Source organism: Aotus nancymaae, unplaced genomic scaffold, assembly GCF_030222135.1.
Source record: "Aotus nancymaae isolate 86718 unplaced genomic scaffold, 86718_ANA_hifiasm-v0.15.2.pri h1tg000010l, whole genome shotgun sequence".
In the NCBI taxonomy this organism is placed as follows: Eukaryota; Metazoa; Chordata; class Mammalia; order Primates; family Aotidae; genus Aotus; species Aotus nancymaae.
In genome coordinates, this window is record NW_026988421.1 from 38595908 (window position 1) to 38613013 (window position 17106).

The 17106-nt window shown below is 35.3% G+C and overlaps 1 protein-coding gene across 1 annotated transcript in view; it reads right to left on the bottom strand.

The window, feature by feature from the left end:
* TNKS2 (tankyrase 2) overlaps window positions 1–17106 on the bottom strand; it is a 71404-nt gene that overhangs the window by 12482 nt on the left and 41816 nt on the right. Inside the window, exons 15-24 of the mRNA XM_012454767.3 lie at window positions 16859–17024; window positions 15923–16142; window positions 13285–13394; window positions 12211–12399; window positions 9100–9352; window positions 8281–8363; window positions 7170–7290; window positions 4447–4544; window positions 3917–3991; window positions 2067–2172 (exon numbers count right to left, since the gene is read on the bottom strand). Coding sequence (XP_012310190.2) covers window positions 2067–2172; window positions 3917–3991; window positions 4447–4544; window positions 7170–7290; window positions 8281–8363; window positions 9100–9352; window positions 12211–12399; window positions 13285–13394; window positions 15923–16142; window positions 16859–17024 — 1421 coding nt within the window. The remainder of the gene's footprint in view (window positions 1–2066; window positions 2173–3916; window positions 3992–4446; window positions 4545–7169; window positions 7291–8280; window positions 8364–9099; window positions 9353–12210; window positions 12400–13284; window positions 13395–15922; window positions 16143–16858; window positions 17025–17106) is intronic.

Genomic DNA, 17106 nt, shown 5'->3' on the forward strand with positions numbered 1-17106 from the left:
AAACCATCATTCTCAGCAAACTGACACAAGAACACAAAATCAAACACCGCATGTTCTCACTCATAGGCGGGTGTTGAACAATGAGAACACATGGACACAGGGAGGGGAGCACTACACACTGGGGTCTGTTGTGGGGAAATAGGGGAGGGACAGCAGGGGGTGGGGAGTTGGGGAGAGATAGCATGGGGAGAAATGCCAGATATAGGTGAAGGGGAGGAAGGCAGCAAATCACACTGCCATGTATGCACCTATGCAACAATCTTGCATGTTCTTCACTTGTACCCCAAAACCTAAAATGCAATTAAAAAAAAAAAAAAAGAACTGCTAACATCAATTAATGTTTCTAATAGGATGCTGGTTCATGTGCTAAAATAAGGACACAGATTGAATTAGAAAAACAGATTACTTGAAATATCAATGCAAGAGTTAGCAAATGTCAGACTGAAAATCCATACAAATCTGAAACCAAGAGTCTCATAATTCACTTTAAATAGCAAAGCTAAATGCGATTAGGTCTTACGATAATGCCTATGCCTGTGTGCTTTTTTTTTAAGCTATCAAGTGGCCCAGGTAGTTCACATTCTTTTTTTTTTTTTGAGATGGAGTCTTGCTCTGTGGCCTAGGCTGGAGTGCAGCAGCACAATCTCAGCTCACTGCACCCTCTGCCTCCCGGGTTCAAGCAATTCTCTTGTCTTAGCCTCCTGAGTAGCTGAGACTACAGGTGCACACTACCACACCCGGCTAATTTTTGTATTTTTAGTAGAGATGGGGTTTCACCATATGGGTCAGGCTGGTCTTGAACTCCTGACTGCAGGTGATCCACCCAACTCAGCCTCCCAAAGTGCTGGGATTACAGGTTTGAGCCACTGCACCTGGCCCAACTTTCACATTCTTATTCTCTTTCTTATACCTCTTCTCTGTCTTTTATCCTTCCACTTCAGCCTTTCATTAACTGCAATACAAGATTCTATCTGCAAATGTGGTACTTTCTCTCACTCCTTGCACATTGACTTCTTTTTCCTCTTTCCTTGGGAGTGGAGTAGAGTGGGAGATGGTAAAAGTAAAAACCCACAGCTATCATTTATCAAGATCACATTCCCTGTCCACAGAGAGATAGGAAAATACACTGAATTCTACTTTACAGAAATACAGATGAATAGAATCACTTTTTGAGTTAACTTGAGAAAACCGAAATTATTTATATTACAAATTAGAAAAACCACATTATAACCATCGAGTTAATAGACAAATATTATGTTCTGGGTCAAGAGATTATCCTGATGATTATTTAGGGTTTTGGAATAAGGAGGGCTATTTAGATACTGCACATGAATCCATTCTGTTACTGCCATTCTCTGAGGGTACTATGAAGTTTCTTGTGTTTTAGAGAACTTTACAGGTCTCTAACATTTTTCTGCAATCACGAACAAGTGAAGAAACAGACTAGAACTACTATGGATAATGTACCTGAAGGCCTGATAAATACTACATTAATATATTTAATTTTGCTAAAATTTGAAAGACTAATCAACATCTGTCAGCTTATAATACAAAAAACCAGAAAATTCCAAGAAGAATAAGTAATTGTGCTTTCAATTCAATTCTATAGTTAACAGAAACCTCTATAGGTTCAATAACAATGGCTCTTTTCACATTGTGTGGGTTTGATACTTAGAATAAAAATCAGAATAGGATGTATACCTTCTTTTGAGGTGATTCCAGGTCTTATTTTATTTTTAATTCAATCAATTAGTTAAAATACAAAATTTCTTAGAGTGACCATAAGCAAAATTTACTATTTAAAGAAAAAAGGAAAAGATAGTCAACACTCCCATTTCTCTCTATTTTTTACTGTGGTAATCTTATTTAAAAACAATCCAATATAAAATATACAAATTCGAAAGAAGTTGAAAATATGAATATAAATATAAAATTTACAGAAATACGAGGTTTATTTTAAAAGAATGACATAAAGAATATACAGGCTTATTATTATTTCACATCCAAACCAAAAAAACTATTCTAATGTGAAGGACAGTGGTAGAGTTGGCGGGGAGGAATCTTACCATGAAATAGCATTCGTTCATTGGCATGGTTGTGGTTTTCTTCAGAAACTTCTTTTCTCCTGTGAGTATATCTTTCCCATAGTTTCTTGTTACAAACCTTCTGAATCTACAAAAAATAAGCCAGCAAAATCAAATCTTTAGGTCTTTATAATTACTTACTGACTTCTTCATCTAAACCAAAGATAGGTCATACATTTAGCTAGAAGGGAGGCAAAACTTTTCTCTGAAATATAAAATGTGTTAATAAACTAAAAATACCTTGTCTCAGCCATAAAGTTGGAAGTATAGCTACATTATGGAGATTAAAAAATTCAAAGAAAAAAATGCTATATGTAAAGGTCAAGAATACTGTTAACTTATTAAAATACTTCCATTCTCATTAACTTAAAACTATTACAAAAACACCTCCAAATCAGACACGCCAAGTTTTTTTCTGTACAAAGTACTAGAAACTGTATCCTTTTCTCCCAATGTATCTGTCTCAGAGTACCATATTAATCTGTTTTAAATTAAGAATATTTAAAATAGTGTCCTCTCCCCACCCACAACACACATACACGATTACTCCCTCGACCCTCTAATTCTGAAAATTTTTGTCTGGAGAAGATTTTAAGGTAGATGCTTGTCTCATTATGAATATTTCTAGGAACAAAATTCACAATCCTAGTGTTGTTTCTTAGCTGTGTTTAAAGGTGCTACATCCCCCTGCTGGTCCCTAGAGCACACCTGGGAGCTGATGGTTTTATTCTTGACTCAATGCAAAATATTGCCACAGACGTAGTCAAGGACCGTAACTGTCATAAATAGATCTCATTTATGCATTAAAAAGAAACAAAAAAACCCTGTTTTATCACTGAAAAATTTTTCATTAAACATTACATGAAAATATCTTTATTAGAAGAAGAAAAGTATATCTTTCTCAAATCCAACTACTTTAGAAAATCAAACACATAATCTCTCTCCTGCTCTCACTCTTAACAAAACTTCACACATTTTGTTAATGCTTGTAGACAAAGTGGACTTGACTGAAATGAACCTGTAGTAGGCATGCATTTGTCTGATTAAATATTATACTCATAGTATGTTATGAAACAGTAATACAATACAGTTGATTTTATACTGTTCAGAGTTTAACATCTGTGTATCAGAAAGGCATTTGCCACATTTTAATTCTAACCTTATGTCTCATTTTTACAATTATTAAGAATATACTGCATCAATGTAGTTAATACAAATTCATTATTCATTAAATATGGTGTGAAGTTTTGATTGCTCTAGTTCTAGAAAAACATAATGTTGCAAAAGTTCCTAAGAAGAGTAACTAAAATCAGTAAGACAGAATGGTCATTAAATGACTCAAAACATTTCTAAAAGACTGTTTTTTTTTTTTAAAAGATGAAGAGAGAGTACAATTAAAGTTTATAAAAAGGTGATATTTCTGGGGACTTTGAGAAACCTGGAGTAGTCAATCAGTATAAAAAAACAACCATTCTATGGCTATAAAGATGGTATCTGCCACAGAAAAATGTAGCTTTGTTATAAGAGAGTACTTTAATAGTACTTTATATAAAGTCTTCAACCTATAGTATTTATCATTACCCCAAGATAAAGCATAACCCATAAACCTGAATATGTTCAACAAGAATTTAATTATTATCCATTATTAAAAATAGTAGAGGGATTTGGAGAATATTAACCTTCCGAGGGTTAAATTCTTCCCCAAAACAGTCTCTGATGGTGAGTCAAGGGCTTACTAGGCTAGACAAATTAACACTCTTATGAAAGTTACTTATAGCTTCAGGCTTTGAAAACTATGGTCTCAGAAAACTTTATTTTCACTAATTTATTACCTTGAGAATATTGTATCTATTGAAGATTCCACCTGCATGACCTCCATCTCTGTGCTCTCGAACTGTACTTTGCATCTGATGGAAAAATGGTTTGAAATATATGTGCATTACCATTTGTGTATTTTCTGATTTGGCGAACATGGTTCTTGACTTATCTGACTCTATTTTTGAGAATACAAAACGGGTTTTAACATTTTTGTTATTCAAAGAATATGAGGGCTGGGGATGGTGGCCCACTTTAGGAGGCTGAGGCAGGCGGACTGCGTGAGCTCAGCAGTTCAAGACCAGCCTGGGCAACATGGCAAAACCCTGTCTCTACTGAAAATACAAAACAAAAACAAAAACAACAAAAAAGAAGAATATGAGTTTTATAAATTCATGAGTAATATGTTCTAGAAACAGTTATTAGAAAACAATTATTTATAGGTCAAAATTATATAATGCAAACTAAAGGAAGAAAAAGAAGCCAGAGGATGCAAGGTGAACTAAACATACAAAGCCAGCCTAATGTTGAAGGTATATGAACATACCTCTTCCTCCACAGACTGAAACTCTTTATCATCAGGAGATAGATCTATGAGAATTGTTCCACTACCACAGGTGTTCAAAGTTAAATATGGGTTAAGACCTATGAAACAAAATTTGAAGGTAGAAAAATAAATTGCCAATAAACAATGAACATCAAAACCAAAAATAACCACCTAATTTTTCTGATGCTTACTACCAATTTTAAAAAACATTTTATACTGTGATAATTTAGCTATTTAGAAAGGCTGAAAGTACAGAGTTCCTATGTACGCTTCACCCAGTTTCCCCCTAATGTTACCATTTTACAACCATAGCACATTTGTCAAAATTGATTAACTAAATTGTAGAAGTCATTTTTTTCACCAGTTTTCCCCACTAATGTTCTTTTTTTTTGTTCTGGGATCAAAACTAGTATACCACATTGCATTTAGACTACTAATTTTTGACCCTGACAAGTAATAAGGGATTTTATGGAAATATTTCAGGAAATCTTTCTCTTTATCTCCTATTCTTAATGAGTTTGTAACACATTTTCTTCTTCAGATTACTTCCTTTGCTAACTACACAGGCCTTTCAACATTTATCTTTCTTCTTTGTAACTATGAGGAAGAATTATGACAGAAACTTGCAGAGCCTCAGGCAATTTTAAATCACCCTAGAATGAGAAATCCATAGTTTACCACCTGTTGAATGTATATTCTGTCCCATGATAGATTGTTTACCTCAGCAATGAATTTGTGATGTTTTCCAAATGTCAATGACCAAGATAATCATATATATTTTTGTATCTTTACTCTTACAAAAGCTTTTAAAATTGGATTTTAAACAGAATTTTCTAATTCCTTTGATATATTTGTAGCACAACTTTCTCCTTTAATCTCTACAACAATATCTCTAACACCGCTGTTTTCCCGTGTAGGGGCCAAATCCTTTACTGCTGGGTCACTGCATGAAGTTTGCCTCTGGAGATGAAGAGCACTATTGTGGTTCTAAGCTATAGTCTGAAGAACAGGACTACTACCAACATGCCAATGTTAATAAACACAGTGGCCGAACTGCAGTATTTTTAAGGATTATGAAGAGCATATGGAGAGTATTTTACAGAAAAAAGACAGTGACAAATGCTTGACTAAGGCATCTGCAACATATGTCAGAAGATGTTTATCAATACTGAAAGATCAGTATGGTACTAGTCATCTATTGACTTGATGCACTGAATAACAGGTAAAGCTGTTAAGTCAGCATGACAGATTGTTAGAAGATCATCACAGGCAGCTATCAGTTCCACTTTGTAAATTAGGTAGAAGTATGGAATCCCTGTTGGTTGACTAACATCAGGTTGGGGAAAAAAAAAAAAAGAATCCTGGCTTCGAATGAACATAAGGAAGGTGGTAACTTTATGTAGGAAAGTGATCCTGATATGCTAGATCAGACATGACATTTTATCTCATGACGTTTCTCTTTCATATAGGAATGAATGTTCCTATCCAAGTGTAGCTGGATGTATCAGAGTGACTATAGGATCAGAGGTGGCATGAAAGTACCTCTGCCATTTGGAGGCAATGTATCTATTTCTGTCATTGAGCCTTTCACCTTTTCAGTGCAGTCCTAATTCAGTATTATTCCAGTAGAGTCACAATGATGGTCCACAACTGAGGGTTCTAGTTCCTCATTTTTAGTGCTAATTATATTGTATGCTAATATTCCAGGAAGCCATGGATTTTTCCTCCTCTTTATCTTATAAAAATTTGTCCTCTATACTAGAAAAAGCCAAGACTATATTGCACTTTAAATATCTTGTCCTAGTCCCTATCAGGCAGTGAAATACATCTACCTTTAATTGAGCTTATTCTAGAATACCAGTTGAAAGTATTCCTTAGCTTGAATCACCTACATTTTTAGAAGTGCTCTTATTTCTTTAGAGGTGGACCCCATCCTGGCTGGCATACATTCTTTCCCGAAAATACCTTCATTTTTACTAATGGAGGTTTCTCTTTAACCCCAGCTGTACAGCTATGACATTCAATTATTGGATATTTTTGACCCCAGGATACATCACTCCCTCAGTTTAACAATAAAGTTAAATGTGGTTTTGACACTTAATTCACCTTTTTATACCCATACCTGGTACAGATAAAATGTTAACATCTGTTGAATAAATGCAATTTGCATTTTCCTTACGTGCCAACACTAAGGAGAAATAAAAATATTACTCAACTTTGTTTTGTTCAATTTCCTCAGTTGCAACATTATTGTTTTTCAGTATTTTCCAGTATTTTCATCCCAAGTGCTTAAAATTTTATCTATGCATAGAGATCTATTACAGTATTTTAAGGGTTAGCCTGAATACTTAGTCATTATCTATTATATTACCATAAGAAATGAGATACTTAAGTTTCAGATCTTTAAAATTATAAAATTTTAGAGCTAGAATAATGTCAGAAAATAATCTCAACTAACTTCCTTATTTTCAGGAGCTAAAACAATTCCCAAATTTCTGAATGATCCAGAAATTTTACTTAGTTTCACATCTTAACAGCAGCAGCTCAGTAAGTTTAAGTTAGCAGCAGAGCTAAAACTTAATCCCAGTTTCCTGAATCCTAAATTAGTATTCTTCCTATTAAACAGATTCTGTCATACATATTTTAAAATTATAATTAGTACACTAAGGGTTGCCTTTATGCAAACTGTTAAACTGACAACAGCAATTATTAAAATAAAATACCTTGTTGTCCGGAGATAAGTCTCTCAACTCCTTTAATTAGTTTGTGTCTATGTCCATAAGCATTGATTCCAATCTCCTTCAGCTCCTTGTGCCCCATCTCAACCAATACATCCAAAGTGATCTTACACAAGAGGAGGAAACTATTTAGAACGCTTATGTGGTGAACCGTCATATACTGGTGTTCTCATAATACGTAAGATTCATACATTTACTCCAGATTATTTTAAACATTTCTAAAAATGTTATTTCCATTTAGCATAAGAACCTGAGCAGAACTAAAATGCAAAACAAAAACGCACTTTCAAATTAACCACATTCAGGTATTTTATCTTTTCCATAATACGTTTCTACCATCACTCTATATGCAACCCTATTTACATAATGTTTTTCAATGGTTCCTTCCAAGTCTGGACTACGCCAAGTGGTACTTCTGCATCACTGTTCAAAGTAACCCTTTTACCTTTAATACAGTAATACATTATGGTTTCATGAAATTGAAGCCATTCTTTAAAATCCTGTTTTATTTACACACGTTCCATGAAGCTTTCCATGAAGAGTCCAGCTCACAGTAATCTCTTCCTTCTTCAAATTTCTAAAATCTATGCTAAAGATTGAATTTTCATATGTTCTTATTCTAGTTCCCTAACTACACTGAAAGTTCCTTAGGGTGCAAATCTACAGTAACACTATTTTCTGAAAAACCACAAAAATCAGTAATGTATTCTCTCAGAGTACTTTAAACTGAGACTGCTTAGAAAAGCCCAGATATGGCTGGCATATTCATATACCTTTCCATAGCAGCTAGAAAAGTGTCAGGCTTAAGAGAGAGAACTGAATAGAGGCAGCTCAAGGATAACTTACTTCAATAACTGAATAAGCTAAACTTCCCATTCAAGAAAGCTATTTTACCATTACTACACAAGTCAATTGTGTGGTAATAAACTAAATGAAAGTTCCAAGATTGAGCCAAATTAGATGACTGACTGATGTCATCTCTTAAAAAACATTCTCCCCCAATAGCTTACATGGTTCAGCTCATTTCAAGTTTGTTCCAAATTTTCCTTGAGCTTCCTTAAAACACTAAACACAACAATATGATTCATCTACTCACCTGTTCTCTCTCAAATATATCCATTAGGTGCTCAAGCCCAAGATTCCTTACGAATTGAGTTATGCTAAAATCTACTCCTGGAACTGGGAGATAAAAAAAATCCAAAGCAAATGAATTTCACACCAGAATAATGTATTTCATCACTATAACAATAATGTCTTATTACTATATATGAAGAGAATAAAGATGAGGCAAAATATTTATAGCCACTTAGGATGTAATACTGAACAAGAGAAAGCTATACAATTTCAATATTAGAAAAAACAGTTAATCAATGGGGCAGTCTCAGTACTCCACATTGTTGCATAAGGTGAAATGAATTTTAACAGAAAAGGTTTACATCCAAAGAGTAGGTTAAGGGCTGGGAGTGGTGGCTCATGCCTGTAATCCCAGCACTTTGGGAGACCGAGGTGGGTGGATCACCTGAGGTCAAGAGTTTGAAACTGGCCTGGCCAACATGGTGAAACCCCATCTCTACTACAAATACAAAAATTAGCCGGGCGTGGTGGCGGGTGCCTATAATCCCAGCTACTCGGGAGGCTGAGGCAGAAGAATCACTTGAATCCTTGAGGCAGAGGTTGCAGTGAGCCAAGATCACACCACTGCATGCCAGCCTGCGTGACAAAAGCAAAACTCTGTCTCCAAAAAGAAAAAAACAGAAAAAAAACAAAGCAATATAAGGCTAAACCTTTTCAAGGCTATGTTAACTAATTTGATACTAATAGTTGTATTTAAAGTTAAAAATGACTTTTTAGCATCCCAAATGACAAATACGGGCTACAATACCAGTTAGAAAGTTATTTTTGCAGAATGTCTCACCCTCCTTTTTCTCCAAACTGGAAGCACCCTCTGTTCCACTTGAACTAACTACTGAAGACAGTTCTGAAAAACTCCCAGATAAGTTGTCAAGACTGCTGGCTGCAGAAAGGCTTGATGGGCTAGATGGACCTGAAGACAGAGCATCTGCAGTGGCTCCTGGGCTTCTCACACCATTGAGCACTTGCGGCTTGTAACAAGAAGGCAGAACAGAAGGGGGCATGGCTGCTGTCAGAAGAGCGCTGACATCATCTGCCTAGGGTATGTGTCAGAGACAAAATCTGCCATAAGCAAGTTTTAAAATGCTATTATACTTAATAAAATATATTTAAAAATATGACAAAACCCAGCAATTTGTGCCAGGATTATCACAATGAAGGATTATTCATTTTAAAAAGTGAAGCAAATAGGTTAATACAGGTCAAATATCCCAAGTCTGAATTTTTAAAAATGTTGATGTAAAGCTCAAAGGAAATGTTCATTGTAGCATCTTGGATTTCAGATTTTGGGATCAGGGATGCTCAACAGTAAATATAATGCAAGTATTTCAAAATCTGAAAAAAAAAAAAAAAATCCAAAAGCCGAAACACATCTGGTTCTAAGCATTTCCGATAAGGGATATTCAATCTGTATTCAGCTAAACTGTTATTAAAATATAAGACATAACTGAGAACATCTCTTCCAAAACACATATAATCAAAATATAACTTAAATGTGGCAAAGCATGAGCAAAACCCTAATTATGATATTATGACTGAGAAGCACAATGAATTACAGAAATACCAATTTTGAAAGGTAAGAGTTTTTAATCCTATTGTGGTTATTGTGAAAGAAGTAACTCAACATACATGGAACTTTAGCAAACAGAATCATTTGCATTTCCTGAAAAATATTCAGCAATATATTTGTTCCTCAAAATTGAAAGCTTTTTGGAGAGGAGGTGGGTAGGAAAGATAATCCTTTTAATCAAATCTGCTAGAATGGGGCTGGGTGTGGTGGCTTATACCTGTAATCCCAGCACTTTGGGAGGCTGAGGCGGGTGGATCACTAGAGGTCAGGACCAGCCTGGCCAACATGGTGAAACCCTGCCTCTACTAAAAATACAAAAATTATTAGCCAGGTGTGGTGGCGCATGCCTGTAATCCCAGCTACTTGGGAGGCTGAGGCAGGAGAATCATTTGAACCTGGGAGGTGGAGTTTGGAGTGAGCCAAGATTGTGGCCACTGCACTCCAGCCTGGGTGACAGAGCCAGACTCTGTCTCGAAAAACAAACAAACAAAAAACAAAAAACAAAAAAACCTGCTAGAATGGAAAAAAGCCCCCACATTTACTGGTACATTAATTTGTTTAATTAGTAATATATACTATTCTTTCATAATGTTCAACTAATATTCAGCAAGGAATAAATCAGTACTTGTTTCATAGTCATTTGTTCTGCCTATTCCAGTCATCACCTTTCTCTTCCCCCAGTCTGTGCAGTCCCATGGCACTCAGTTTATATATGACATTTGTTTACAATGATAGTATCATTTATTGAGTGTTTTTTATACACCTGATACCATGCCAAAGACTTTAAGTAAATTACCCCATTTAATTCTCACATTAACCAGATATATTTTACCCCTATTTATAGATGAGGTAACTAAGTTTAGAGGTTAGGCAATTCATAAGATTGTACAATTTAAGTGGTGGAGCTGGAATTCTAGGCCTGGTCTGTCTGACTCTAAAACCTTTGTATGTTCTCCAGAGCATTTTGCTGCACTGTCACTTAATTATATCTGGTTGATGAACATATGGGTGGAATGAATTCCAAATGTTCACTTTTAAGGTAGTTTGGAACTAAAAAGACATTTCCCTGAAGAGATAATGTTGCAAATATGGCTGGGTTGTCAGTGGCTGAGAAAAATCTCCTGAAGCCCCAATGCAGCTGAACTACATCAGTTTCTTACTGTAACTTATAACAATGGAATCTCTCTCAGCAGAAAGCAGTCTGCAGAAATGATTCCCCTTCCTTCCCATCTCAAAAAGAATTCCTTCTTCCTTTCCTTCCACTGTGTCCTCAGTGGTAGTCAATGTACTCAGTGGTAGAGGCAGAGAGAAGCATCTGCTTCAGTGCCCAAAGCAGAGGTGGAAGATTCAGTGGGAGCTCCTAAACCTGCTCCATGCTCTGGAGGAGGGGAAGGAACACAGGACCTCCACAGGAAAGTGGGTAATAGGCTTGTTTCATGAACAGTTAAGGTAGGGTGAGCAATAAACTCTGCGATGAGGCAATGTGGGAGGAAAAGGAATCTCTACTGGCAGCCGGTGCTTTGCAGCTTTGTGGTTGCACCCTGGGGGCAATGTTCCCAGTTGGGGCTGTGTGTAAGACCCATAGTCTCTACCATCTTGTGCTGCACTATAAGTAACAGTATTCTCTGAGAGCCTGGGCCTGTTTAGTTTCCTAACTAACATAAGCAGTTACATCATGTACTTATTTTTCCTATTTTCAAAGTACTCGGTATACAAGTATTGATCATTCTATTCTACAGAAAAATAATTATATTACTCTATAATTCTATTTATATATATACATATATATACACACATATATATATATACTTTTTTTTTTGAGACCAAGTCTTGCTCTTTTCACCCAGGCTGGAGTGCAATGGCACAAACTCAGCTCATTGCAACCTCTGCCTCCCAGGTTCAAGTGATTCTCCTGCCTCAGCCTCCTGAGTAGCTGGGATTATAGGCGTGTGCCACCACACCTAGCTAATTTTTGTATTTTTAGTAGAGATGGAGTTTCACCATGTTGGCCAGGCTGGTCTCGAACTCCTGACCTCAGGTGATCTGCCTGCCTCAGCCTCCCAAAGTGCTGGGATTACAGTTACAGGCATGAGCTACCACATCTGCCTTAATTCTATTATATTTTAATACTAAAGAAGTCTTGCATTAAAATTGGGCTAAAAAACAGATTTTGTCATTCACATTCACTATAAAGACATTTTATAATAACATTTCAAGTGAATTTTAAAAAGTCACAAATTACAACAATCCCATGAGGAAAAACAATAACAACAACAACAAAAGTCAGAAAAGCACTGAGATTTTTTCAAAGAGCCCACCACTTACTGAAACTAAATCTAAAGGTGTTTGTCCTTCCTGATTTTTAAGAGTAGGATCAGCTCCATGGGCTAGCAACAAAGCACAAAGCTGTGTTCGTCCCTTTTGGGCTGCTTCGTGCAAAGGTGTGAAAGCCCATTTGTCCGTGGCATTGACACATGCATTATACTTTATTAGTAGAGCTGCTACATCTACATGCTGTAAAAGAAAATACCCGTTACAGTCTGAAATATTATTTTGTCACACTTTACTTCTTAAGAAAAAGCTAGCTATGTACCTACTTCTACATTTTCAAACTTTGGAAAGGAAAAGAAAAACTCTTTCTTCCCAACATCACAACTTATGGGTAGCTGATTAAAAATTACAGTGGACATTTCAAAAACTTGAGGAACTATCCAGAAAAGAGTTAACAATTCTATATAGCAGGAAATTAAACTAATGACTTCAATAATTTCTAATTTATTCAATGTTGTAACTACTAAACATCAATTTAAAAAGCAGCAATCTTCCTTAATTATTCAAACTATACCATTGAAGATGGTCAATTTTGAATGTAACATTCAGGACTATGATAAGTCAGGAACAATGCATCTGAATCTATACAGATTTCATCAACCCCAGTGGATTTTCTGGGCACCAACAAATAAATACAATCACCAACATCTCACTGAAAATAAGAGACAGGTGGTAAGAAAGATAATAAAACAACACCACACTGCATATCACACAGCAAGCTTACAACAGATTCAGAACTGAAATTTGGAAGTTAAAATTTAACTTCTTTAACTCTCCATGAGAGCTAAACTTCTTTAGCTCTACCATGGCTTTAGCCATCAAATAAGACTTATTTCTATTGTAGTTTTATCCTTTTGCTAAAGGATTTAAAGCAAAAGAATTTTAAAAGATTCAGTTAAAAAAGAGTAAAACTATAAAACCACCATAAAATATTACGCTAACTCATTTACTTTAACTCATTTACTTCTCTGTAAAATGAGTATATCAAACTAAATTCCATTTGAACTGCAATACTGACTTTCACTTTAAAATTCCACAATTTTTTAAAGGTAACACAGAAGAACTTACCCCATAAGATGCTGCATTATGTAAAGGAATAAGTCCTCCTTTGTCTTGGGCATTCACATCAGCTCCATGTTGTAACAAATACTCTGCAACTTCTAAATTGTTATAACCAGCTAATTTAGAAAAGAAATAAAATTATTTTGTTTTTTCTTTTTTAGTCCTATGTCATAATACGTCTACTAGTTACATAAAAAAGTCACACACACATACACACACATATATATATATACACACACATATTTATAAGGCATAGACATTACTGAAAAGATTAAAAAAGAGATTTCGTATAAATCTGAAATACCTCATTGGACTCTATTAACAATTTGCTTTCTAGAAAACATTTCCCCCGGCCTCAAGTTGGAAGCTTATCATGTTATCTATTAGTTTTGTAGATCCCCAGAATTAGATTAACTGATTTGCTTGTATCTTTCCTATTAAAACCTTCCTACCAAAGTCTCTGCCTTCATAGTTGTTACATACAACTTCTTGAACTCAGGTACATAGGTCTCAAGTGCTGCAAGTCAAAGGTCTGCAATCACATACAAGTCAAACCAGAGTGGGTCTCAGAGCCTTCTTCCCCAGAAGGCCACAAGAACATGCTTGTTTGCTAGAGAGAGCTCAGAGGTACACACCTCTGCAAGTCTGGTAGAGGAACTTATGTGTTCTACCCGACATACGTGCTCTACCATGGCTTTAGCCATCAAGTAAGACTTATTTCTATTGTAGTTTTATCCTTTTGCTAAAGGATTTAAAGCAAAAGAATTTTAAAAGATTCAGTTAAAAAAGAGTAAAACTATAAAACCACCATAAAATATTACGCTAATCTAAAAGTCTTTCTAGGTCTCAAGGTATGGTATTTAACACTGCAAAAGTGGACAGAAATATTTTGTGCAAGTTATTTGACTTACAAAGACAACCTGGACACAGATATTAATGTTAAGTGTTCTAGATAAGCTACAAGAAAAATAAAAGCTAACATAAAATATGCACAGCACAATTTCCAATTAGAGGTCAAGTCATATTTTGTCTTGCAGGGACTAGAAACTTCTGATAGCCAGTGGAAGTAAAGCTTTTTCTCACCATGTTAGCATTTGCGGCTTATCACTTCCAGAATACTTGAAAGACATATAGAGTAATTGGATGCCTTGGACAGTGAGGTTTCAACTTACATGGAGTGAGAATTTAAAGGTAAAAAATCATATATAACACCAAATTATAATACAAGACTGAAATGAACAGAACAGATTTCCATCTCCCATATTACACAAAGTGGCAGAAATATTTGCATGATTTTTTCTTTCTTTTTAAACCATGTATATTTAGATAAACTTGTACGAGTCCACTAGGCCTATGATGGAACTTCACTGAGGTATTAGCTGTAGCTCAGTGATTTTAATGGTTTATTCCCTAATATCTGTAATGCAGCTGAAAAAGCTGTACTGAAACCATAATATATTGTATATCTGCACTAAAAACAAAGGTACACTGTGCTAGTTTTATGAGTGAAAACTTAGAACAAATGTTTTAAATGAATTGTCCCCTACCCCCAAATTCTTATGTTGAAGCCCTAACCCCAGTACCTTAGAATGTGACTGTATTTGGAGACAGAGCCTTCCTAAAGAGCTAAAATTTGGGTGGGCTTGAATATAATCTGACTGGTTTCCTTAAAAATAGAGAAGACTAGAACATATAGAAAGAGACCCCATGTTCCAGGAAGGACACAGTGAGAAGGTAGACATCTGTAAGCCAAGAGGGGGCTTCAGAAGAAACCAACACTGCCAACACCTTAAACTTGGACTCCTAGCCTCCAGAACTGTGAGAAAACAAATTTCTGTTGTAGCCACCCCGTCTTTGGTATTTTGTTACAGAAACTCTTGCAAACCAAAACAACAAATAACTTGGGTGAGAGGTTTATGTAACTTCTGAGAGTTTAAATTTTATTTTATTTTCCTGCTTGTGCTTAGCAGCTATCATCAGGAAGAATAGAAAGCTTTAGCTTTCCATAAGGAAGGCTGGCTCAAGTAGGCATATTTTTCAAAACTTGTTTACCAAAGATGATACAAATAAAATGATGATCTGGAATAATGATCCCAAAGCACATGGAGTCTGGCAGAGCCTACACTTCAATTGTTCTTACTGAATGTAACATACTAGTAATAAAGTGAACTGGAACTCAGCTAATAGCTTCAAGTATGGTTGTCTTGTACAAATATACTAAAGGGTGTAATGGTGGCATTCGAAGGTATTTGATTTTAATTCTATTTATTTTTTGAGACAGCGTCTTGTTTTGTTGCCCAGGCTGAAGTATAGTGGCACAATCTAGGCTCACTGCAGTGACCTCCTGGGCTCAATCTTCCCACATCAGCCTCCTGAATAGCTGGGACTACAGGTGTGTGTCGCCACTCCTGGCTAATTTTTGTATTTTTTTTTAGTAGAGATGGCATTTTGCCATGTTGCCCTCAAACTCCTGGGCTCAAGCAATCCTCCTGCCTTGGCCTCATAAAGTATTGAGATTACAGATATGAGCTACTGTACTTGGCCTAATTTGAATTTTTAAAGTTTAGTTAAAGGAAATATTTTACCTAGGTAAAATGAATCTCAGGTGTTACCAGCCTAAATCTGTGAAACTCCATTCACTTACCTGCTAAATGTAAAGGTGTTGAATGTCGGCCTTGGGTATCACGGCAGTTTACATTATCAGGTGAAGACAGCTTCTTCACTCTGGCTAAACAACCCTTCTTGGCAGCATCTAGCAAAGCTGCATCTCCCCTAAGCAGATCTTGAATATCTGTATCTCCATCTTTAACAAGATCCAAAGGAGTATTTCCATCCCTGTTTTTCTTTGTAGGGTCTGCACCATGCTAGGCACGTGAAAAATAGAAAAAGAGGAGGAAATGGCTCAAACGTGCCTTTGGTCAACGAGAAAATAGTCAATGTAACTATACCAAAGAAAAACTAAATTTATATTGAGACTCTATCTTAAAGGTTAACATTGTTATTAACGTTTACTTTATATACAAAATTACAATAAAAAGAATACAGAGGCAGTTAAATATTACTGCGTTTCTCTAATGCATCAATGTAGTCAAAATTTTAAATTACATTCAAAATAAAGTAATATTTCTTTAAAAATTAACTTTCATGTTATACCATTTTTACTTTTCATGAACATTTAAATAAAGTATAAATCTCTGTATTCTTGGTATTGTAAAATACCCACTGGTATCTGTATTGAACCAGTATCATCCATTTTATCAATGCTAAATAAATCTGGCTTTTAAGTACATACTTCATCAAATATTTTTAGGTTAAAGTACTAAAGAGGAAAAATAAAAATAGTAACAGAACTATCACATAATAGTTGGCTGTAGACAAAAATAACTCTAGGTGCTCGTAAACATACTTGTGGATTAAAATATAAAATAATGTTTATGACATTTATTCTAAAATCTAGGTACAGAATTAGATAACATTCCTTCCCATTGCTTAATAGTTTAAGTGTATACTGGAATTATTTAAAAAACCATAAACATATTCTATGTAATTCATACTATTTACAGTAAGTAATTAAATATACCTGGAGCAGAAGTTTGCAAATTTCATATTTTCCTTTTGCTGCTGCTTCATGTAATGGTGTAAATTTCCATAAATCAGCTACATTAACCACTGCTCCATGTTTAACAAGAAGTTCTGCAACTTCATAATGTCCATAAGAACATGCATTGTGCAAAGGTACAAGGCCTCTGAAAAGTGATAAATGAACAATAATGCCCCAGAAGAACAAGTTTTAATTTAAATAATTACATATAACTGATGAAAGATAAT